At 45.9% G+C, this 24069-nt stretch overlaps 1 protein-coding gene across 6 annotated transcripts in view; it reads left to right on the forward strand.

Annotated features, from left to right (window-relative positions):
* The window catches only part of TRAPPC9 (trafficking protein particle complex subunit 9), a 532255-nt gene that overhangs the window by 323304 nt on the left and 184882 nt on the right, over window positions 1-24069 (forward strand). For all 6 annotated transcript variants that reach the window (XM_055091306.1, XM_055091308.1, XM_055091309.1 and 3 more), the window contains 2 exons: window positions 2495-2637; window positions 22124-22234. In XM_055091306.1, coding sequence (XP_054947281.1) covers window positions 2495-2637; window positions 22124-22234 — 254 coding nt within the window. The remainder of the gene's footprint in view (window positions 1-2494; window positions 2638-22123; window positions 22235-24069) is intronic.

Raw genomic sequence — 24069 nt, forward strand, 5'->3', positions numbered from 1 at the left:
TTTTCTCACCGAATCTTCATTAAAGTCCAGTGAGATAGGTGTTAATTATTGTCCCCACTTAACACTTGAGAAACTGAGGCTGAGAATGGTGAGATACTATGCCCAAGGTCTCACAGAGTGTCAGGCTGAGTTTATCTGGCCTCCATACCTGCTCTCCGTCCACTGTACCAGGCTGCCTTGCCTGTCTCTGGAATTTCTGTCCTCTGGCCTTCCCAGAGGAAAACCATTCTCCACCTAGGATGGCCTCTGACAGCATTCATACACAGGTAGTTTTCTTTAGCTCTAAATAATTGTGGAGCTGTGGCTGCCTGTCTTTTGGAGAGGGGAAACCGGTCAATGAAAGCAAAGACTGAGGGCTAAATGCTGTGTCTTGCCCGGAAGGCTTATTGAAATGTGACTCTTGAAGCATAGGGAAGAGAGCAGGCGGGCAGGTGGGCAGGCACCTGCTCTGCCCTTGGGAAGTGTGGCTTCTCTTGGCTCTGGCAGGTGGGAATGTGCTTGAGTCCCCACCTTGAACACGTGGTTTTGAGGCTCCTGTCCGGCAGTGTCAGCCCCAGACAATGCTCTGAGCTCACCCTCACTCTTCCTTTTCTGGAAAAGGCTTCCACTAGGGTCATTAGTGACCAGTTCATCGCCATTAGTGTGGCGGACGCTTTCTCAGACCCTTTTACATGGATTGGCTGCAGCAATGGACATTCTGGCCCTTCTTCCCAGAGCTCTGCCCTCCTTGGGTGTCCATGACACCAGCCTTTTGTCTCTTGTTGCTTGTGCTTTGGGTGTCATATCTACGAAACCATTCCTAATCCAAGGTCATGAAGATTTCCTCCTGTGTTTTCTTCTTAGAGTTTTATCAGTAAACTTTTTACGTAAAGGACCATATAGTAACTATTTTAGCTTTGCTGGCTGCCTATGGTCTCTGTTGCATATTCTTCTTTGGTTTTGTCGTTTGTTTTGTTTTACAACCTTTTAAAAATGTGAAAACTGTTCTCAGCTCCAGGGCATACAGAGCCAGGCTGCGGGCCAGATCTGGCCCTTGGGCCATAGTGTGCTGACGCCTGTTTCAGGACCTTACCGGGGAAGGCTGAGTCATTTTAGTGAGGAGTTGAGCTGGGTTTGAGGTTTCCTGTTGCTATGGTTACTCTTGGTGCAGCACAGGCTCCAAATGGTGCTGGGGGAAGGAGAAGAAAGTAGGGGCTGCTGAGGTAGGTACCAGGGGTTTTTCCCATAATGGTCCTCCATCCTCAGCCCTGAGCCCTCCCTGCCCACCAGCACCTGGCCGGGCTCTCTCCACACCTTCATGCCAGCCCCAGAGGCTTCTTACCGGGTGCCTGCTAGGTCTGTGCCAGGAGCAGATGGGGCCCTCTTGTTGTCCTCGTGCTGCCTCAGTCCTAGGTCGGAGCCGTGCCCCTGGATCCTGCGTGTGGGCTCTCGGTGTTCCTGCCCTTCCCCCAGTAGCGGCCATCCTCTGCCTGGTATAGTGGTGGGCAGTGTGTATGAATGGGTTTCCTGCCTCTGTCTCTAGCGGCATTGCTATACGATCCTGGCTTGGGACCGGCTCCTGGCCCTCCCAGCAGCGTCTGCCCTCCCCTCACTGGAACGGATATTTACCCCTGTCTTTGTGCCCTTGGCCTTGGCTACCCCTCCTCCAGAAGCTTAAGCTTTTTTTTGCTTTAGAGGAGAGACGGGTCTGGATGGGGTTGGGATGGGGGTAGGGGATTGGAGCTGGGGCTCCGGTTTCTTGTTCTTCCTGACCCCCTCCTCCAGGCCTGTACCACCAGGGGCCCCCTGCACTCCTGCCCCTGCCCGTCCTTTGTGTAAGAGCCCAAGGAGCTCTTGGGAGAAGACCTGGAGAGGGTGGGAGCTGTCCTTGGGTCTGGAGAGTTCTCACTAGCAATAGAGCCGCTACTCAGCCTTTAGCAATTCATTAACACCTGAGCTGATTCCTTCCTGCCAGCTTGTATGGTGGCTGCCTCTGCCCCTGGTGAGACGTGTCCCCACCCTGTCCCTCGTGGAAGGACCTTGTTCCTCCTTGGCCTTCTGGCTATGTGGTTGCCCCGTGACCTTATCTCTGCGGGTTCAAGGAAGTGTCCTGAGTTTGTAGCTTGTCGGCCTTACTCGCTGTCAGCCTGGGAGCCACGTTCTAGCTCCTGATGGAAGTCCCTCCCCGCCCCCAACCTGATCTGTGTATTTAGGTGATGCTGATTGAAATGCGGTTTTCTCTCTCAAATGCTGTATCCCATCACAGAGGAATTCTGGAGCTCCTTTCCATTCGCGTCTCCAGGCTGAGGACTGTAGGTGTTAGATACAGGGCATCATCGGAGGAAGGATGGCACCAGATGTCAGGTGCCAGGTGACAGCCCTGGGTGAGAGTTGCCCGTGGTAATAACTTTACCAGTTGGCATAATCATCAGCCTTATCTGAGTGAAGTCTGCTGCCTGGGGGAATGGCGATCAACTTAGGGAGTACTAACTTACCATTTTTTACATCTTTTTAGACCCTGGAAGCCATCCTGAATTTCAAATACTCCGGAGGCCCGGGCCACGTCGAAGGATATTACAGGAACCTCTCCCTGGGGCTGCGCGTAGAGGTTGAGCCATCCGTATTCTTCACACGAGTCAGTACTCTGCCGGCAACCAGGTAAACGCACCTCTGCTCTTTGACCGCCTTGTTCTAGAGTCTGAGGGCGCTGCGTTTGGAATTCTGACCTTGGTGTTCGTTTTGGTCCCGCTGCTCACTGTGCTGAGTTGTTTAGCCTCCCCGGGCCTTCATCAGAACAACAGGCAGTGTAGGGCAGTGCCGCTTCAGTTCGATGTGGGTGCCTGGACTTCGCACCTTTTGCCCTGCTGTAGTCGTACCGCTGGCGGCGCCGCAGGCTTGCTTGTGGTTGTCCTCGTGCAGGACATGGTTCCTGCCCGTTGTCCCGAGCCTGGAACTCACTCCAGTCTGGTTCAGCTCTCCTGTTAGCAGGGGCTCAGCAGATGGCTCCCTGTCTTGGAGGCTCCTGGAGGCGTCCAGCATATCTGTCTGTGTCACTTCGGGCACCCCAGGAAGACTGTGCAGGCAGGGCCAGCCTGCCCAGCGTCTCAGCCCCATCTTTGCGGAGCTCCCAGCCATCTGGAGCGTGGGGTCATTTCTGCCCAGAGCACCCTACTTGCAAAAGGCTTTCTCTCTTGATTACTTCTCCAGGCCTAGTCTTCCTTTAGGGAGAAAGAAACCAGTTTGTCTACTTCAGACCTGGAAGTGGTCAGAGATACTAGAGATTATTCCTCCCTTAGGTGGGAGAATGACAGTTTCTCACCCCCGAATTTGACCTGTGATGAACTGGGAGCAGTGGGGTCTGAAGCACTGGGTGGGGCTCCAGCCAAATGGAGACCCTCTGGGGTCAGATTCCTGCCCAGGTGGTGAGCGGCCTTTGGAAGGCAGGTCGTGATCACCCCTGGGCATGTCCACATTCTCACGTCCAGGGGCACATTACATCTCGGGGTAGGATAGAGTGGGCTCGTATTACTTTTTTTCTTTTTAAAATAAATTTATTTATTTTTGGTGGCATTGGATCTTTGCTGCTGCACGCGGGCTTTCTCAAGTTTCGGAGAGCGGGGGCTACTCTTCGTTGCGGTGCGCGGGCTTCTCATCGCGGTGTCTTCTCTTGTTGGGGAGCACAGGCTCTAGGTGCGTGGGCTTCAGTAGTTGTGGCATGTGGGCTCAGTAGTTGTGGCTCGCAGGCTCTAGAGCACAGCCTCGGTAGTTGCGGCGCACGGGCTTAGTTGCTCCGCGGCATGTGGGATCTTCCCGGACCAGGGCTCCAACCTGTGACCCCTGCGCTGGCAGGCAGATTCTTTAACCACTGTGCCACCAGGGAAGTCCCAGTATTACTTATTTTTAATGGAGTTAAGGCTATACTTACCTGGCTGTCCTTGACCGTGGGGGAGAGAACATCCCTCCCACGGTCAAGAGGGTGCAGCATCCCTCTCCCCTCCACCAGTGGGTGCTATAGCCCACAGAGTATAAAAGAGGGACGTTAATGTCGATATAAAACTCTCTTTAGAGTGATACAGCCCCCAAAAGTAAGGGTAGTTCCAGTTCATAGGAAAGACTGCTGTTCTCCCCAGCCATTGGAGAATGGCTTCAGCAAGAATTAATGTCTTTGCTTGGGCTTTTTAGCCCAAGCACATTTTGATCACATTTCATCATCTATCACTTTTTCAACCCACAGAGTAATGGTCTTTCTTGCCAACGCTTGCCTCTGTGTTGAATTTGCATAAAGCGTCAAAGCACTTGCGGGCGGGGAGCTTTGGCGAGGATGCCTGCCCGGCGCTGCTAGAGTTTCTCAGGCCCTCCTGCGCTTGGGCCCGCTCCTGGTGTGTGTTCTTTCTCATCCCCTCATCTCCTGCTGCCACCGCTCGTGTCAACAGGTCTTAGAAGCAGCACAGGTTGTCTCTGAGTTGGATTATTTTCGCCTTACTGATATCTGGCTTCCACGTCATGGCCCCTGCAGTTCTTAATGACAGTTTAAGATGAGAAAAATGTTGCCTTGTGGTTTGGTGCAAATGTACACTCAGAAGAGTTGGTGGTTAGCTGACGTGCTCCTGGCTCCTGGTTACCCGCCTGTCGACCTCACTCTCTTTCTTTTGGCCTACGTGTTTCTTTTCCCTGCTCTTGGGATGGAGATTTGATTTCCTCTAATCCTCCCTTTCCTGCTAAGTCTAAGTGAGCCCCAAATCCTGTGGGTTGAGCTGATGTCCCTGCATTCCACTGCACGTCTTTGCCATCTTTCCTTGGGACTCTAGAAACCCTTGCCTGCTCAGTCCCCCTGCCTCTAACCGTGCCCCGGCGCCGTCCTGTAAGAGCACACGAGCGCTCCCGCGTCGCCGTCCGGCTTAGAGACTCCCCAGCGTCTACGGGTAAAGTTCAAAGCCCCCACTCTGATAGGCAAGGTGCTTAACGTGATCTAGGCGCTTTTCTTCAGCTCTTTGTCCCCAGTCCCTCCACAGTTCACGCGAAAGGCGTTTCGCTTCTCACCATCACCGGGATGTGTCAGGACAGCTTACTCCAGTGTGCCTCTGCATACCTCCTTTTCTAAAACTGTTCTTTTTCTTAAACTATCATTCCTTCACTTAACCTTTTGGAAAATGTCTGTTTGCCATTGATGTACGTTACGTTTTTATAAAATTTTCCTGACCGTGACTAGGCGTAGTGGGGGTCCTTCTGTGGGTTCCCGTCTACATTCTTTGTATGTCTCATAAAGCACTTAGCAGACTGTAAACCTTTAAACCAACACCTCCAATGCTTTGGGTGCTATGTGAAGCACCCACCGGGATCAGAGATGGACAGAGAACACAGTCCTTGTGTTTTATCAGCCTGGTACAAGGTCATCAGGCAGAGATAATACCAGATGGAAACTCGGATCTACATTAAGGAATGATGAATCCCGGAAATAAAGTGAATAGGTTAGGTATGAGACTGTTTATCCTCGCCTTTTGATTTCTTTAAAAGACTACTGACTGTCTAAGAAAGAAATAATAGCATTTAATTTTGTAGTGCATGTCATATAAAGAAGTAGAATATGTAAAAAAAAAAAAGTCACACAAATGGAAAAAGAGGGAGAAATGGACATTTTTATATGCAAAATGTTATATTAGGGCTTCCCTGGTGGCGCAGTGGTTGCGTGTCCGCCTGCCGATGCAGGGGAACCGGGTTCGCGCCCCTGTCTGGGAGGATCCCACATGCCGCGGAGCGGCTGGGCCCGTGAGCCATGGCCGCTGAGCCTGCGCGTCCGGAGCTTGTGCTCCGCAACGGGAGAGGCCACAACAGAGGGAGGCCCGCATACCACAAAAAAAAAAAAAAAAAAAAAAAAAAAGTTATATTATTTGAAGTTAGAATGTGATGCTAGAGACGCATGTTGTAAAGCCTTGAGCAATGACTTAAGGTATGGATAGTATACCAGGAGAGATAAAACAGAACACTAAAAAATAACCCCCCAAAGGGGGAAAGAGGTGGCAAGAAAGGAGGAGAAAAGAACCAGGAATATATAGTTAAATAGAAACAAATAGCAGTGTGGTAGATTTAAACCCACTGTACCAAGAATTACATTAGATGTAACTGAACTAAATGCTACATTTAAAATCTTTGCCCCCCCCGCCCCGAGTTACAGAGATACTCTGCCACTTTTTCTTTGAGGAGGTTTATAGTTAAAGTTTTTCCCAGAATCTGCCTCAAATGAAGTTTTGTGCATGATGTGACGTATGGATGAAAGACTTAAATAGTTGGGGAGAGATACCATGTTTATTGATTGGAAGAGTCAGTTACTGCTAGGATACCAGTTTCCCCAAATTTCATTATAAATTCAATGCAATCCCAATTAAAATCCCAACAGGACTTTTTTGGGGGGAGGTGGTGGAAGTTGACAAGCTGGGTTTTTTTTTTTTTTTTTTTTTTTTGTGGTACGCGGGCCTCTTACTGTTGTGGCCTCTCCCTTTGCGGAGCACAGGCTCCGGACGCGCAGGCTCAGCGGCCATGGCTCACGGGCCCAGCCGCTCCGTGGCATGTGGGATCCTCCCAGACAGGGGCACGAACCCGTATCCCCTGCATCGGCAGGCGGACCCTCAACCACTGTGCCACCAGAGAAGCCCGACAAGCTGCTTTTAAAATTATTTCACAATGGAACAGATTATTGCCAATGGAATAGGCAAATGACAGAAAAACAAAGTTGGAGGATTTAGGCTATACAACTTTACGACTTAACATAAAGTTACAGTAATCAAGAGACAATGCTGTTGTTGTAAAGGTAGATCGACGGACCATAATAGATGGTCCAGAAATAGACTCACTCATGTATGATCAGTTGATCATATGACCAGCAAGGTATGAAAACAATTTTATGTGGAATGAAAATCTTGCCAACAAATGATGCTGGAAGAACTGGATGTATATGTGGTGGGAAAAAACGTGGAAATTGTCATACTGTATAAAAATACAAGAGCCAACTCTCTATGTTTTCTATAAGAAACTCACATTAAATATGCACAGTTTAAAAGCAAAAAGATGGGGGGGAAAAGGCATGCCATGTTAACAGTAATCATAAGAAAGATGGCATGGATATATTATCAAATAAGTAGACTTTCAGGAGAAAAAGAGAGAGAGAGAGTAAGCAGATAATTTGTAATGATGGAAGGGTCAAGTCATCAAGAGTACCTGACAATCCTAAATGCAAATGCACTTAGAAACATAACTTCAAAATAAAACCGACATCTGAAGGGAGAGATGGAAAACAGATAATTATAGTTGGATATTTCATCACTCGTCTCTCAGTTTTTGACAGAACAAGGAAAATATAGAAAGAAACAGAAAACTATAGAAAGCCTGCACAGGACTAGTAAACAACTCCAGCTGACTGATATTATAGAACACTAAATGCTTATGCTAGAGGATGAATGGCTTAAAATCAATGGTATAAGTGTCTATGTAAGATAAAGAAGAGCAAAATGTACCCAGAGTAAACTGAAGTAAAAGAAAATAAATAATAAAGAGCGAAGAGTGAAAATAAATAATAGAGAGTGAAGTAAAAGAAAATAATAATAGTGGATAGGAATGAAATAGAAAATGAAAAAATAATATGTAAACTAAATGGAACCCAAAATCGATTCTTTGAAAAGATTAATGAAATTAGTAAACTATAGCCAGGATGATCAGAATTTTAAGAAAGAGAGTGAACACACAGATTACTAATAATGAGAATGAAAGAGGGGGGCATGGCTAAATTCTGCAGACATTAAAAGAATAATAAGAGTGTACTGTGAGAAATCATATTCCAATAAATTTGACAACTTAAATGGAAAAAAATTTTGAAAGACATGAATTACTAAAGTGGGTACAAGAGAAAATAGAATCCCTGAGATAGTCATATCAGTTAAAGAGTTTAATTTTTAGTTTTAATTAGTTAGTTTCAATTCTTAATTAAAATTTTTCCATGAAGCAAAGATTTCTCAGATGGGGTGAGAAACTACTAACCAGAAAATAAAAAGTTGATAAGATGGTTTTTATCAAAATTAAAAACTTCAGCTCATCAAAAAGCAAGCTCCATATTGGGAGAAAATATTTACAATACACTTATGCAACAAAGGTCTGTATCCAACATATACCATGAAGTCCTAAAAATAAATACCCAAGAGACCAAATATGGGTGGAATTTAAACTCCAGAGAACCCTTTGAAGTCAGCATTGCTGTATGGAGATGTTGAATAACTCACCCTGGTTGCACATTAATGAGAAAAAGAGATTCGATTTGAATTCTGGCCTTCTTGGCACCAAAACCCATGCTTCCTGCCACACATACTCTGAACTGGGATTCCAGAGACCTGGGTTTCCCTTGGCCCCCTGTGTCTTTGCAAGCATCTCTGTATCTCTCGCAGCTTCAGCCCTCCTGTCCCTCACTGGAGAGATCACTGGCTCTGCTCACCTCATGGGGCTGAAGAGAATCAAATTAAACAATAGAGGGCCCAGTGTTTTCTCAAAGCCAAAGCACAATATAGATGGGAGGTGGAATTCTCATTGCTTTTTTTTTTTTTTTTTTTTTTTTTTTTAAACTTTCTCCTTCCTTCAGGGGTGTACCTAGGTTTCAGCTGACTTTTATTTAGGAGATCAATTACCATTAAGATTCACTTTTTACACCAAGCTGCCTGGTAATGTTGTTAGGGACCTGATTGAAATGGATTGGGCCGTGCCACCCTGTCTGAGTGCCTGGCCTCCCTCACCTCAGGAGCAACTTCTTTCTAGGCTGCTAGGGTAAGTGGTCCAGTCTTACACATTGCTACTCTGAGCTCTGTGGAAAATACACTCCCCTGAGCAGGGTGTAAGGTGTGGGAGTTGTTACATTCTGAATAAAAATCATACAACCTGACACACCATGGTGCTTATGCCCGGACATTTAGAAGAAAAATTCCATTTCCCCCCTTGGAGGGGGACCACTCCACGCTGTAGGGAGCCTCTGCTCACAGACACGTAGTAAAGGCAGGTTCAATCTCGGATTCCATCACGGTTGATCTTTTTCAGGTTGCTGTGTTGATTTAAATTGGTTTTAAATTTAACAACACTTTAGGATTTTAACAAGCACAGGATTCGGAGCCCATTGTACCTGCATCCAGTTTCAGATTTTGATCCTCCCACTTACTTGCCCTGTGGTCTTGAGCAAGTCGTTCCTGTTTCTTTAAGCATCATTTTTCTTCATCTTGAAAAGGAGAGAACACTGATATTGCAGGGCTGTGGTAAGGTTTAAAGAAGGCATCAATACACAGAGCGTCTAATACGGTGCCTGACACAGGTAGAAAACTGAGAAACGGCGGTGGTCAAGGGCAAGGTCAGGGACTCCCCCTCTTCCGTGTGGAAGTGGCACAGGGACAGCCCAGCTGGGGACTCACGCCTGGGTGGCTGGTACGAAGACCAGGGCTGTGTTACTCAGAGGGAAGCCCTCACCCACCCGGCAGCTTCACCCTCTCCGCAGCCGTCACTGAGGCTGGGCTGTGAGGGGCACCCTGGGGAGGACAGAGGGACACCTGCACCGAGACCTGCTTCTGTGATGGGAGGGGCTGGGTCTGCCCCGGGGCTCCCATCTCTCTCTAACCGATTCACCGGTTCATCGAATCTCTGGTGGGAGGAGCTTAATAACTTAACGCATTTGCTTCATCCCTTCCTGCTCCCGTCGGCTTGTGTTCCCTGAAATGATGAGCATGCTTTTCATCGTCTTTCCAAGTGTTAACAGAGTGTAGATCTGCACAGGCAGGAGCTGGGGCCCCACCTCCCATGGCAGGAGCAGCCGGACATGTCATTTAGGTTGACACGACAGTTAGCACCCTCTGGTCCCCAGTGTCACCAGTTAGGAGCTGCCCAGGCGGTGAATCACCTCCCATGTTTCTGTCTCCACTCACACAGCTGTACCTTGAAGGGACCTATTTTATGTCTCAACCATACATGTTATTAAAGTATTACAATCAATAATTTTAAGTGATCTGTATTTTATTTTGAACTATTACATTATTGAATGTTATGTGTTAATGTTCGTTTAAAAATGCTATCAATATTCGTTATTTAAAGACAGATTTAGTGATCGTTCTACTTAACAAGTAATATACACTAATTATGTTAAGCAGTATGATTTATAAACATCAATTTAAAAGGCCCATGTCAAACTCGATTTAGGGATTGAGCGTATGTTAAAAGGTACATTGTCTATCATCAACAATTGGCCAGAGTTTTTTTGTGACCTTCCATTTAGAATTTTTGCATTTGGCGTTTTCAGAGTTTTAATCATTATAGAGTTAATTGCAAATGATGCGACATGAACCCTGATTTCAAGTTATTTTTAAGTACATTTCCGTCCTTTCTGAATTGGGCTTGTCTTCATTCCCAGAAAATGAAAAGCCAAATATGACATAGTTGTCATTTTATGTTATCTTTTTAACCTTGGATTTGGAGGCACAAGTGTCTAGGTGTTCATTTTTGTGCCCCTCTTAACATGTGGTCTTCATGGTTCTTTTCTCGTACCTGTGGTCCATTATGAGTGCAAAGTAGACAGTATAAGAGAGAGTAAATGATGTGTTCGTCAAGACCACGGTGGCGCTGAGCGCTGGGCCCTGGTGAGGTGTCACCGTGCTGCGGCTGAGCCGGGAGCGCGTTGATCTCACCTCCACCACCCCCGGCACTCTCGCTGCATGTACACGCGAGCTGTATGGAAACATCGTTTGCATACCACACGGTTCACCCACTTAAGCTGTATGATTTAGTGTTTTTAGTATAGTCACAGAGCTGTTCAACCATCGCCACCATCTAATTTTAGAACTTTTCATTCTCCCGGTAGAAGCCCTGTACCCATTAGCAGTCCCTCCTCCCCCTCCCCTACACGACCACAAATCTACTTTCTGTCTCTAGATTTGCCTGTTCTAGATATTTCATGTAAGTGGAATCATACAAGATGTGACTGGCTTCTTTCACTTAGCATAATGTTGTCAGCGTTCACCCACAAGGAAGTATCAGTGTGGCATTTCTTTTTATGCTGAATAATATTTCACTGTGTGGATATGCTACATTTTGTTTATCCGTTCATTAGTTGTCGGGTTGATTCCACTTTTTGGCTGTTGGGAATAATGCTGTTATGTTATGAACATTCACATACCAGTTTTTGTGTGGACCAGTTTTCATTTCTCTCGGGTATACCTAGGAGTGGAATTGTCAGATCATGTGATAACCATTTAACCATTTAAGGAGCTGCCTGACCATTTCCCAGCTCGGCTGCACCATTTTACATTCCCACCCAAACCTTCAAGCAGTGCGTGAAGGTTCCAATTCTGCACATCCTTGCCGATGCTTGGTATCCTATAGGTCTTTTGGATTCTAGCCATTCCAAATTTTTTCCTCTAAAGGGAACATTATTTTAAAACTTACTCATTAAAAAATCAGAAACAGAGGCCCTTCCTGCCTTCATTATGTGCAGCCCCCCAAGACCCGTCAGAGGCCAGGTTGTGTGTCAGCCGTCCACAGGGAACTGTTCCCACATTTCAGTCAGTCACCGGATCTGTCCTTTCCACTTCAGTAGCTCTGCGTTGACTCAGGCGTGTCACCTTTGTCCCTTGGGCCAGCCTCTCCCTCCCTTTCTTGGACAGCTGTAGCCTTTCAAAGTCTCTTGCTTTCGTTTTCTCTTTCCAGTTCTTTCTCCAAATAGCTGCTGAAGTGTTTGTTCTAAAACACAAGCGTGAGTTTGTCCCTCCTTTAGGGTCCTTCCACGAGTCCCTGTCGTCTGTAAGTCATGTTTCGGTTCCAGGGCTTGGCACACAAGGCTTTGCACAATCTGACCCAGCCTGTCTGCCTTGCCTTTTCCTTTCCCCGGCCCACGCACCTCCTCACCCCGATGAGACTCCTGCAAGCTCCCCGCACAGTCCGTGCTGCTCCAGCCCTGTCTGATCGCATGCTCTGCCCTGTCCTCCTGCAGGCCTGCTCTCAAGCCTTTGGTCCCTCAGCGAATGCAGGAGCCGCTTCCTTCCCGAAGCCTCCCCTGCTTGTTTCCTGTGTCTCTGTGCCACCGCCGCCCACTTGTCTTTCTCACGAGTAAGACTCAGCTTCTTCCAACCCCAGGCCCAGAGGACACCAGAGCCCTGGGCGTGACCTCCGAGGCGCTGATCCGTTGTCCCCTGCAGAGCCAGGGGATCTGTTTCAGGTGGTCCTCCCATCACACTTTGGGCAACCCAGTTCTAATGGACAGTAAATCTACTGTCATTGTCTTCAGCAAGATTTGGAAGCTCCGTAATCTGTCTGGCAGAGGTGAAGATGAGACGATATCACCCGAAGAACATTCTGATTGTTTGTTCTATTTTTTTTTTTTTTTTTTTTTTTTTGTCACTTTAGATTGAATAAGCTCCCTGGCTTTCTTAAGACTTACAAGAAAGCTCTCCATCCTGAAACTGACTACTAATTTTGCAGGAAAGAAGGCTGATTGATAACAAGCAGGCTTATGGAACTTTAAAAGACCACACGGGTTTGGCCAAAGGTGTATGTGGCCATCACTACCGGTCTGGCTGTGTCTTCACTCACTTTACCGCGCCGCTAGGATTGATGGAACGGTGCTGTTCGGACCCTGCAGGGGCTGGGAGAGTTCGGCCAGACTCGGGGAGAAAGAGCCCCACTTAACTTTCTGGGCATGGTGCCACGGTTTTTAGACAGACTCAGACCTTGGCGTGGGAATTTCTCATAGTCACTTTTAGCTGAGTCAGTATCGAATAATTAGCTGGGATTGCTTTGTTGGCAGGGCTGTGTGCTTTCCCTTTTGCTGCTCCACTGACTGCAACCAAGCTAATAATAATCACCACCCCTCATATTTATGTAATATTCCGCTTGTAGTTTTACAAAGCACTTTCACTTTTTTCCCCATTGGAGCCTCCTAATAATTCCATGACATAGGCATTCTTGTCCTCGTTGGGGAAACTGAGACTCAGAGAAATTAAATGACTTACTTATTATGAGTAAGAGATATTATATACCCATTAAGGTATTATATACCCATTAAGCAACAAAACTGGTATTCTGATAAGAAATCTTCAGGCTTCGAATCGTTTCCCTTGTACCAAATGCCTTATTTGCTCAGGCTGCTTTCAGATGGCTTCTTTCCTTTTGCTTTTTAAAGTTCAGTTTGATTAGGATGTTTCTGGGCATAGATTTTTAAAAATTTATACTGCTTGGGGTTTGCTGAGCTTCCTGAATCTGTAAGTTTGTGTTATGTTTGCCAAATTTGGGGAATTTTCAGCCATTATTTCTTCAACAGCTGTGTGTGCGTTTTGTTTTGTTTTGTTCGTCTCAAACTCCTATGACATGACTTTTAGAGCTTTACTTGTCTCATAAGATTGTTTTTATCCCATTTTTTTCTCTCAGCTGTTTCCATTGGATAAATTATTAATCTATCTTCAACTATATTAGTTTAATTCCTGTGTGGTTCAAAAAAATACTTGCTTGATTTTTACTCTTTTAAAGTTGCTAGAGGCTTTTATCGTGGCCTAGAAATGGTTTATTTTGGTAAATGTTGCATATAACTTGAGAAGTATGGATATCCTACTTTTTTCGGGGGTGGAGGGTTCACTAAGCATCAGTTAGATCCAGTTGGTCAGTGGTATTGTTTGTTTTATATCCTTTCTCATTTTATGTCTACTCGTTCCCTCAGTTACTCAGATAATTCACTACCTGGTGAATTTTTCAGTTCAGTTTTTTCTTAGGTGTCTCTTTGATCCCTCTTGATATCTTCTATTTCTTTGCTGAGGTTTTATCTGTTCATTTGTTTCAAGTGAGTTTGCCCTTACTTTGCGGAACGTATTTAAAGTCTTTTTCTGTTAAGATTTTCATCTTGAGGTTGTTGTCTGTTGATTTTATTTTCCTTTGCAAGTTGGCTTTTTCCCGGGTTCTTCCTATGCTGAGTAGTTGTAGACTATATCATGGACATTTCAAATATAATGTGAGATGCTGGGGTCTTGTTTGAATCCTGCGGAGAATGCTGATAGTTTTGTTCTGGTGGGCGATCCACACCACGGTCCCGTAGTGCCTTCTGTGGGCTGTGCTGCAGTTCTGATTTTAGAGTCTGTGGCTCTCCTTGGATCAGTCCTGTGTGTGCTACCCAGTGTTCTTCCGTGGAGCTCAGTTACCAAAGCCCATGGTTTGCTGCTCAGGATCCATCCCCTCGTGCTTGCTCCACAGTGAGCCCAGGTCAGGTACCACTTGAGCAAATTGCTCTCTTCATCTCTCTCCTTTCCATAGTCTCCCCAGCACTGTCCAGGGGCCTCCCTTTGCTGCCTGCCCTCAACAAAGCCAAGGTTTGAGTTCTTCCTCTGTGTATCTCTGTGTGGGACGAATGGGTCAGAGGACAGAGAGGGAAATAAAAGTGATGGGGACTGGCCGTGTGCTTATGGGACCTCAGTCCCTTGGGTCAGAGAGGTGGTTTCCTGGCCTCGGAGTTGTATATGCCATGCAGCCGTTACTGCCATCGTGGCACTGTCGCATAGCAGTGCTGCCCAGGGGCTGGGCTGGGAGAAACGGAGGAGAAAAAAGAAAAAAAGAAAAAGCCCACAGGGCCCCCCAACACACCCTCATGGTGCCCTCTCCCACGCCTTGGACCTGGGAGAGAGGCAGCTCGCGGAGCTCTGCCTGTCTAAACCTGATGGGCGCCTCCGGGCCGCCTTTCAGGACGGGTAGGACTGAGGGAAATGGAGACTCCCTCTGAAGTTCAGAGAAACTTCCATTTCACATCTCCTTCCCAAATCCACCTTCCGTAGTTTACTTTTCGAATCTTCAGATAGCTGCTCCGTGCATTATATGTATGATTTAGAGTTGGGTTCAGTAGGAGAGATGCAGTGGATTATTTGTACTTACGGCATCTTTTCCAGAATAGGAACTCGTCATTTTTTTAAAAACAGGAGCCAATTCATGTCACTCATCTGCTTAAGACTCTAAAGATAGCTTCCCATCATACTTAGAATAAAATCCAAACTTTCTGTCACGACCTTTCCTCTGTCATTAATTTCATACCACTCTCCTCTTGGCTCTTTCTGTCCCTTGATGACACCATGCCTTAAGATTTGGCCTTTCTCTGGAAAGCAGTCCTCCAAGACCTTCACATGATTGCCTTCTTGTTGTGTGGGTCTGAAATGAAATGCTGTTTCATCGGAGAGGCCCTTCTTTGCCGTCACATCTGAAGTCAGTTTTTAATCTCTGTTTATGATTTCAGGAGATGCACTTAATTTAAAAAATAAATGTGTTAGCCACGCGTCTTGTTCTCTGCCTCAAGTCCTAGCCCACGTTTTACACCAGCCATCTCTGTGGCAGCCAAATTTAGGCAGGGGTAACTTGACAGCACCTCACCTCAGCTGTGCTGTGTAGCTCTCGAGTTCTGAAATGTCTGAAAGCCTTCTCCGGGGCCGCAGCACGGGTGCACACGCCGCACAGTGTGGGGAGCTGGGGAATTGCCCCCTTTCGGGGGGAGCTTGACCCGGGAGGGCGGGGGCTGGTGGAGAAGCAATCCCCTCTCCTCTGCCTGAGGTGCACACTTCAAGGCACAGTCCGTGACTCTTCAGAGGGACCAGCAGGCTGAGCGCCAGCGGTCCACATGGTAGCCAGATCAGTAAGGCACCGTGGTACTGCGTTCTCGCCCCACCCCGTGCCCCCGCCCTGCTCCCCTCAGCATCCCCTTCCCGAACACCTGCTCCACTCCAGCCCTCTTCTCAGGCTCTGCTTTCTGGCGGGAACCCCGGCTAAGACAACATTCTAAGTGACTTTAAAAATACCTCTTATAAAACGTGGCTTACATCTTAGAAGCAACATAAAGAAAAGTCAAGGGGATGATAATCTATCCAACCGCACAGATTTGTCAAATTTTTACATTTTGCTGTATTTGCATCTATTTTTCTAATTTAAAGAAAGAAAAATGAAACTGTTAAAACTCTATGTGCTCCTCTGTGACCCTATTCTCTTCCTCTCTCACCAGGAGTGACTACTACCCTACAGTTGATTATTATAAGCAATATAGAGTATTTTTAAATATTTTAAACTTGATATAAATGTGTAACTATCTCCTGCAACTTCCTATTCACTCAGCCTTATTAACATGAGACTTAACCTGCGGCGAGGTTTGTAGTTCTTAATGCATCTTCGCTTATATATAGGTTTCCAGGGTATGACTGTTCAGATTTATTTATCTGCTCTCCGGTTGGCTGTACTTCGTTAAAAGCAGTTCTTTGATTTTATAAATGAGGCTGCAGTGCACATTTTAGGAAGCATCCTTGTGCTGAACTCTGAGAGTTGGTCCAAGATACATGCCTACAAGTTGAGTCGTTAGATCAAAGGGTTCTCGTCTACTACTTGACCAGGTTGTGCCAACCTGCCCTGTGAAGGAGTTGTACCAGTTTACACCCTTAGCAGCACTGAATGAGGATTCCCACGATTCTTGCTGATCTACATCTTGGCCAACACTTGGTCTTAGAGCACATTTTAAACATTTCCAATAGGTTGGGTGGGAAATCATACCTGAGGGTTTTCTCTCCATTTCTCTGACTACTAGTTGTATTGAGCCTCTGTTCCTATATATTGGCCATTGGATTTCCTCTGCTTTAAATTGTCCACTCTTGTTCTTTGCTCAATTTTCCATTGGATCATTTCTTTCTTATTGACTTAACAGGAGTTCTTTATCAATTCAGAATTCTAATCCTTTGTCAGGTTTATGTGTTGCAAACACCTTTTCACAGCTAGCTTTTCTTTGCTTTGATTTTAATGTTTTTCCTTGTACAAAAGTGCTTCATTTCAGTGCAGCCAAACATTTCAGTCTTTTCCGTTATATATTTTTCCAGCTTGATTGAGGTAAAATTATATATATTTATGGTGTACAGTGTGATATATACATTGTGAAATGGTTCACACCATCGTGTCACATTTCATTTCATTTCACATTTCAAGCTCATTAATGTATCTATAACCTGTCGTAGTTACCTTCTGAGTGCCTAGTGAGAACACTTAAGACCTAATCTCTTTGCAAATTTCAAGTATACAATGCAGTATTCTTAACTACAGTCACCATGCTGAATGTTAAATCTCCAGGATTTACTCATCCTGCGTAACTGAAACTTTGTATCCTTTGACCAACCTCTCCCCCTTTCCCCCACCCCTCTACCCCTGGTTAACCACCATTATGCTCTCTGCTGTTATGAGTTCAACTAATTGAGATTGTACGTATAAGTGAGATCATGCAGTATGTCTTTCCGTGTCTGGCTCATTTCACTTAGCATAATGTTCTCTGGGTTCATCCATGTCACAAATGGTGGGATTTTCTTTTTTCTCATGGCTGAATAATATTATGGGGTGTGTGTGTGTGTGTGTGTGTGTGTGTGTGTGTGTGTGTGTGTGTGTGTGTATATGTGTGTGTGTATATGTGTGTGTGTGTGAAAGGGGGAGAGAGAGAGAGAAGGAGAGAGAGACAGAGAGAGAGAGGTGGGTTTTTTAATTCACTCATCTGTCAATAGACACTTAGGTTTTCCCATATTTTGGCTATTATGAATAATGCTGCAGTGAATATGGGAGTGCACTTATCTCTTTGAGATACTTATTTCATTTCCTTTGGATATATACCCAGAAGTGAGATTGCCAGATCATATGGTACTTCTATTACTAATTTTTTGAGGAAGTTATACACTGTTCTATAATGGCTGCACCAATTTACATTCCCACAGGTGCATGAGCGTTCCCTTTTCTCCACATCCTCACCAACACTTACTGATCTCTTTAATAGCCATTCTGACAGGTGTGAGGTGATAGCTTATTGTGGTTTGGGTTTGTATTTCCATGATGATTAGTGATGTTAAGCACCTTTTCATATAGCTGTTGGCCATCTGCACGTCTTCTCTTGAGAAATGTCTATTCAGGTCTTTTGCCAACTTTTTAATTGGATGATGGTGATGATTGCTATTGCTATTGAGTTGTTTGTGTTTCTTATGTATTTTGGGTATTAACCCCTTTTGAGACCTACTGTATCCAAATATTTTTTTCTCATTTTGTAAGTTGCCTTTTCACTCTGTTGATTGTTTCCTTTGCTGTGCAGAAGCTTTTAGTTTGCTACAACCCCACTTAATCTGTTTTTGCTTTTGTTGCCGGTGCTTTTGGGGTTATTTCCAAAAAGTCATTGCCCAGACCTATGCCAAGAAGGTTTTCCCCTGTTTTCTTCTAGTAGTTTTACAGCTTCAGATCCTACATTTAAGTCTTTAATCCATTTTGAGTTGATTTTTGTATATGGTGTGAGGTAAGGGTCCAGTTTCATTCCTCTCTGTGTGAATATCCATTTTATCCAACATCATTTATTGAGGAGACTGTCCTTTTCTCATTGTGCATTCTGGTGCCCTGGTTGAAGATCTCTTTATATTTTGTATGTCTTGTAACTCATATGAGAAATCTTTCTCTCTTTCAAGGTCAGAAGTTGTTCACCTGTATTTTCTTCTACAGGATTTTAAATATTGCTTTTTACATTTATCTGTTCAGTCTGTTTGGAACTTATTTTTGTTTATGGTGTGAGGTAGGGATATCATTTTCTTTCTATCTGCATAACCATTTGTCCAGCACTGTTTATTGAATCTCCTTCTTAATAATCAACACTGCTGCTTTGGTCATATATCCATTACCTTATTATATTCATGGATCTGCTTCTGGGCTGTTTTTTCCTTCATTGATGTGTTTATCACTACCCCACTGCCTTCATTTTTACAGCTTTACGACAACTCTTGATATCTGGTTGGCCAAATCTCTTCCAAAAATTTTCCTCGTTGTTGTTTTGCATGTTCTTGGCCCTTTGATCTTAGATATAAATTTTAGAATCAGTGTATCAAGTTTGACCAAAACCAGAACAATGTTGGGATTTTTTTATTGAGCTGCATTAAATTTATATACATTTGGAAAGAAGTGAGTTATTTAAAAATACTGAGTTTTTCTATCCTTGAACATAATACATCTCTGCATTTATTCATCACCTTTAATATCATTTCATAAAACTTTAGAATTTTTTCCATAAACATCCTGCATATATTTTGTTAGATTTTTTTCTAGGTACATTACTATTGTAAATATATTTTCTTAAAAATTATATTTTGTAGTTGTTTTTAGTTGATATATAGGAATGCTGTTGTTATTGATTTTGTGTGTGGATGTGTGTCTTAACCCTGTATTTAGCAACCTTTTTGAACCTATTTTTCCTAATTTTACCAAATATGACTAAATTTTTTTCACTTTTAATTCCTCTTATCTTTCGTAGCCCTGTCCCCTCACAAGAGTGTGAGTTCCGTGAAAGCAGAGATCCTGTTTCTCTTGTTCACTTCCATATCCCAAGTGCTTAGAATAGTACCTGGCACACAACAGGTACTCAGTAGATATTTTTATTTGTTACATGAATTAATAAATAAAATTAATTGTCTTAATTCTAGATAGGAAATAGTGCATACTAACTATATAGACGTGGCTTCACACGCACTGTTCGCTGTGCCTGGGCTGTGCCTCTCCTTTCCACCTGGCGGCCTCGTCTCCTCCCTCCAACTTTAGTCCAGATTCTTTCCTGCTGCTGGGCACCCCACCCCACCCCCCCGACCAGGCAGATGGATCTGAAGCCTTACTCTGATCTCGGTTCTTCTAGGAAGCTTTCCTGGGCTTCCCTGTACTTCAGAAAGATGGATCCAGGAAAAAAAAAAAAAAAAACAAAACACCAAAAAGCAAGTAAGAATTAAAAGTAAATTATATGCTCAAACACAGATTAAAACTTAAGAGAATCATCCAAAGAGGTATGGAAAGATACACAGAGTAAATGACAGGATGGTGGGCACACAGTGCTACTACAGTTTGGGAAAGGGAATTAATTTATGAATAATAGATAGAAAGCAAAGATCCACCAGCATCTCATCCTGCCAACAATTAGGAGGAACAGAAACACTGGATCAAGCGCCCCCATACTCAGACAGTGAGTCAGCAAAAACAGAGGACAAAAAAGTATTACGTTCCGACGTTGTTCATTCCTGTGCAGTTTTCTAACAACTATATTCCGTGGGTGAAAACAGCATGTATGGGAATCTTTTCTTTTCCTGCTCTTAGAAGTCACTTCAATTTTCTGCCTCTGATAAATGTTTTATGAATTTCCTTTTCTGATGAGAGATTTTGCTGTGATTAAAAATTTCATCAAGTTATGACAAAGGCGGAATAGATCTTCATTCTCGAAAGCTCATTTTCTCGTGAGCTGAGTGAAGAGGCCTCTCGGAGGCAGCTGTCAGACCTAATGAATGTTTCTCCAAGTGCTGAACCTCTGGGGAGGACACCCCGACCCACAGAACCCAGAATCGACTAAAGATGTGCGACATCTCGTAGTGCGTAGCGGGACGATCAGGCTGCTACTTTACCATCTCCCTTGAGAGTAAGTGCATGTATGCGTTCTGAAAATCTGGTATTTCACAGATGCCCAGTGGCCTTTGGATGCTGTCAGTCTTGGTGCATGTGAGTGCACATGTGTGCGTGTGTGAACCCCTGGCACGTCACTGCGCCCTCTCCACCTCAGTTCCCTTCTCTGGAAAGAACAGGGGACACAGTATGGATTGGAATATGCGTCTTCATCCGCTGTGAGCACTACAGGATTTCTAGCTCTATGTCTTGAGTCTCGGTCATCACCAGCACTTTTCGTCATCTCCTGAGCCTCCCTCTCCTCTCCTCTCCTCTCCATCAGTGGGTCTCGGGAGGACAACCTTGCAGGGAGGGCTCTTGTATGAAATAAGCAGTGCAGGCAGCCGGCACGTGTGGGTGTGAGTCCTGTCTCCCCTTTGCTTAACAACCAGTGAAATCTTCCCTTGTCACGCTTTGGGAAACACACCTGAGAATTCAGATGCCCTCTGGAAGGTCATGTTTTGAAGAAATGCTCAGCTGGAAGAGACCAGAGCACAGGTCCTTTTCTGAGGCTCTTTTTTTCTTCTCTGAAAATCTCCTAACCCTGTTCAGGAAGGAGGACGGCTGCTGCCTCTGTTGCTGTCTGCTCCTGTCTTAGGTCCGGGTGTCCCGTTTTGATGAGCGGACGCTTATCCATCAGCTGTCACGCGCCAGCTGCGACACTTGGTGTTTGAGATGCTGTGTTAGTTTTAGGCAAGCATTGGACCGTAGTGGGGACCTGACAAACGGCAGCTAGCACAAACGGAGCGTACGTGGCTGGAATTTTGTTTTTCACACGTAGCTAACGGGTCTGTGCCATCATTTCCCAGGGCCCACTCTGCCCTCCACAGCCGTGGCGTTCGTCCCCATCGCCCCCTAGAGTCCCTGAGCTTCCTGGCGTCCTGCCCCTCCCTGGGGAGGAAGCAAAGGGAGTCAGGAGGTGGAAGGGTGACGCCTTCCCCTCTCAAGGACTTGTCTTCTTATTTGGGATGAAAAGTCTCCAGAAGCCGGTTATTGGCTGGAACTTTGTTCCATGGCCCTCCCCTTGGGGAGGGGGGGCGGCGGGAGCTTGGTTACTGCAGTTTTACTGTCTGCGGTAGAGAAGGCCAGGGAAAGGAGGTTTCAGGTGGGTGGTGAGTGACCCTAGGTGTCACCCACAGTTCTGGGGGTGTGAGGGGTGGCCCCCATGAGGACTCTCGGTGGACATGTGCACAGACAGCATGGGCACGGCTCTCTGTGGACCCCTGCCCAGCACCTGGCCTGGCACCCGTAGAAATCCAGGGCCATGATGCCGTCACTTATTGAATGACACTGTATGCCGAGTGCTTTCCCGCTGGGTCAGGCGTCCTAGCGGTCACACGTGTGAGGCTTGGAGAACTCAAGTTACCTTCCCAAGGTCACTCAGTGTGTAAAGGGCACAGCTGGGTTGTAGGCATGTGTCCCAGGACCAAGGAGGACCTCCTGTCCAAACCCACTGTGTAGAATTCACAATTAGTTCAGAATGGGTCTTCTTCGTAAGCCTTTGTGTCCCGGGGTACATGACATTTTGATAAATCGTACTTCTCATGTCCTCCAGTGGTGTAAAATCTTTGGGGATGGGGGGAAGCGGAGTCACTCTCCTCTCTGGCTGTCAGAAGATGCTGAGCTTGGCTTTGTCTTTGCACCGCAGTACCCGGCAGTGCCACCTGCTCCTGGACGTCTTCAACTCCACGGAGCACGAGCTGACAGTCAGCGCCCGGAGCGACGAAGAGCTCATCCTGCACGCCGGCGAGTGCCAGCGGTGAGTGTCCTCACGGCCCCACGTGCTCCCTGGCCCTGCTCTCATCCCCCTGCTTGGCAGGTGCTGAAGCGGTCCAGCCTCGAGACCTTAGGGGGTAGGCCGTCTGGTCCCCCTTTCAGAGGCATCACAGCCCTTATTCAGGTTCAGTGACAGGATCGGTAGTGGTTGCAAATTGGAGCCAAGTGTAAAGTCGAGGTAGAAATGAACGGTGTCCATCCGAGGAAGCAGCACCTCAGCTACAGATGCTTTCAGGCACCATGTCTGAGGACGCCCAGACGTCTGGGCAAGACCTTTCACTTTTAAATTCTTAAGAAAGCTGTATCTGGGGTCACTGGGTGTTGATCTGAGGGACGCATATCAATGTCAATGGGAAGTTCCTTGGAGGAATTAATGTCACAGGAGACAGGCCAGGCAGAGGTGCCTGGAAGAGGTGCTGTGTCACCCGAGCTCAGCCCTTGGAGGGCAAAGAGAGGTGGCCCCAGTGGGCCCTGGCCAGGCTCAGCCGCAGGACATGCCCTGGTCCAGCAGAGGCGAGCAGGGAGCCAAGGTGGAAGTAAGAGCTGACCAGGAGCAGAGCCAGGGCCACAGGGGCAGGTCCGGAGGCAGGTCAAGCTCGGTGACTTTGGAACGAAGCTCTTGGCTGTGGTGGGAATCGCTTCCCCAGGGCCTGGCCCACTCCCACTCATCTGGGCCTCTCTCCAGACCAGGAGCTGTGCCCCCAAGCGCAGCTTGGATGTTAGGGCCATACCCTTATGGGTGGAATTATAGCTGGAGTAAGGTATAGGTGAAATATAATTTTTATTTGTAATTGCAAAATACTTGAAACATACAGAAAATCTAGATACTAGCATACCATATCTCAGATTTCAGCCTTTTGCTATATTTGCTCGAGATCTCTCCCTCTCTCTCTCCCTCTCTGTCTCCCTCTATCTTTCTGTCTCCTCTCTCTCTCACGGAAATAAAAGGTTAAAAAAAAAAATAGTGGGCGTTAACACCATTGGTCAGTGGGGAGGAGGGAATGCAAATTTAAATCACAATGAGACAGCACTACACACTCAGGAGAATGCTTAAAATGACAGACTGACAATGTCAAGTGTCCGCAAGGAACATGAAGCAGCTGGAAGGTTCATGCCTGGGTGGGAATGTGAAACAGTGCAACCACTTTTGAAGAGGCTGCTGCAGTTTCTTACAAAACTAAACATACACGTACTCTGCCCAGCAGTTCCAACTCTAGTTATTTATTCAAGAAAAATTTAAAAACGTATGTTCACAAAGAGACCTATAAAGAATGTTCCAAGCCAAAAAATAGAGCTCAGGTGTCTGTTACAGGAGAATGAATTAACAAATGGTGGCATTTTCCTAATGGGATATTACTCAACAACAAAAACTGACAAACTCCTAATACATCACCATGGGTGAATCTCAGGAACCTTATGCTGAGTGCGGGAGCCTGACCCAAAATAGCATGTACCGTGTGGTTCCGTTCATTTGAGATCCCAGAACCAGCAGAACTCTTCTGTGATGGTGGAAACAGAGCATCGGTTGCTTCTGGAGAGGTTGGGATGGGCTTTGACCAGGAAGGGGCACAAGGGGATTCTCTAGGTGATGGCCATGTTGTATAACTTGATATTTGGGTGTGGGTTCCATAGGTGCTTGCCATTGTTAAAATTTAGCCAACGCGTACTTAAGATTTGTGCATTTCTCTGAGAGTCGATTTTATATCAAAAGAAAAACTGTAAGCAGATGTTAAACTCTGCCTGTTGAAGGACTTGGGGCTGGTGTATGATATCTGCACTAGTCTTGGAAATGCCTAAAAAACTAGATTCCTAGATGGG

This window comes from Physeter macrocephalus, chromosome 15, assembly GCF_002837175.3.
Source record: "Physeter macrocephalus isolate SW-GA chromosome 15, ASM283717v5, whole genome shotgun sequence".
Lineage (NCBI taxonomy): Eukaryota > Metazoa > Chordata > Mammalia > Artiodactyla > Physeteridae > Physeter > Physeter macrocephalus.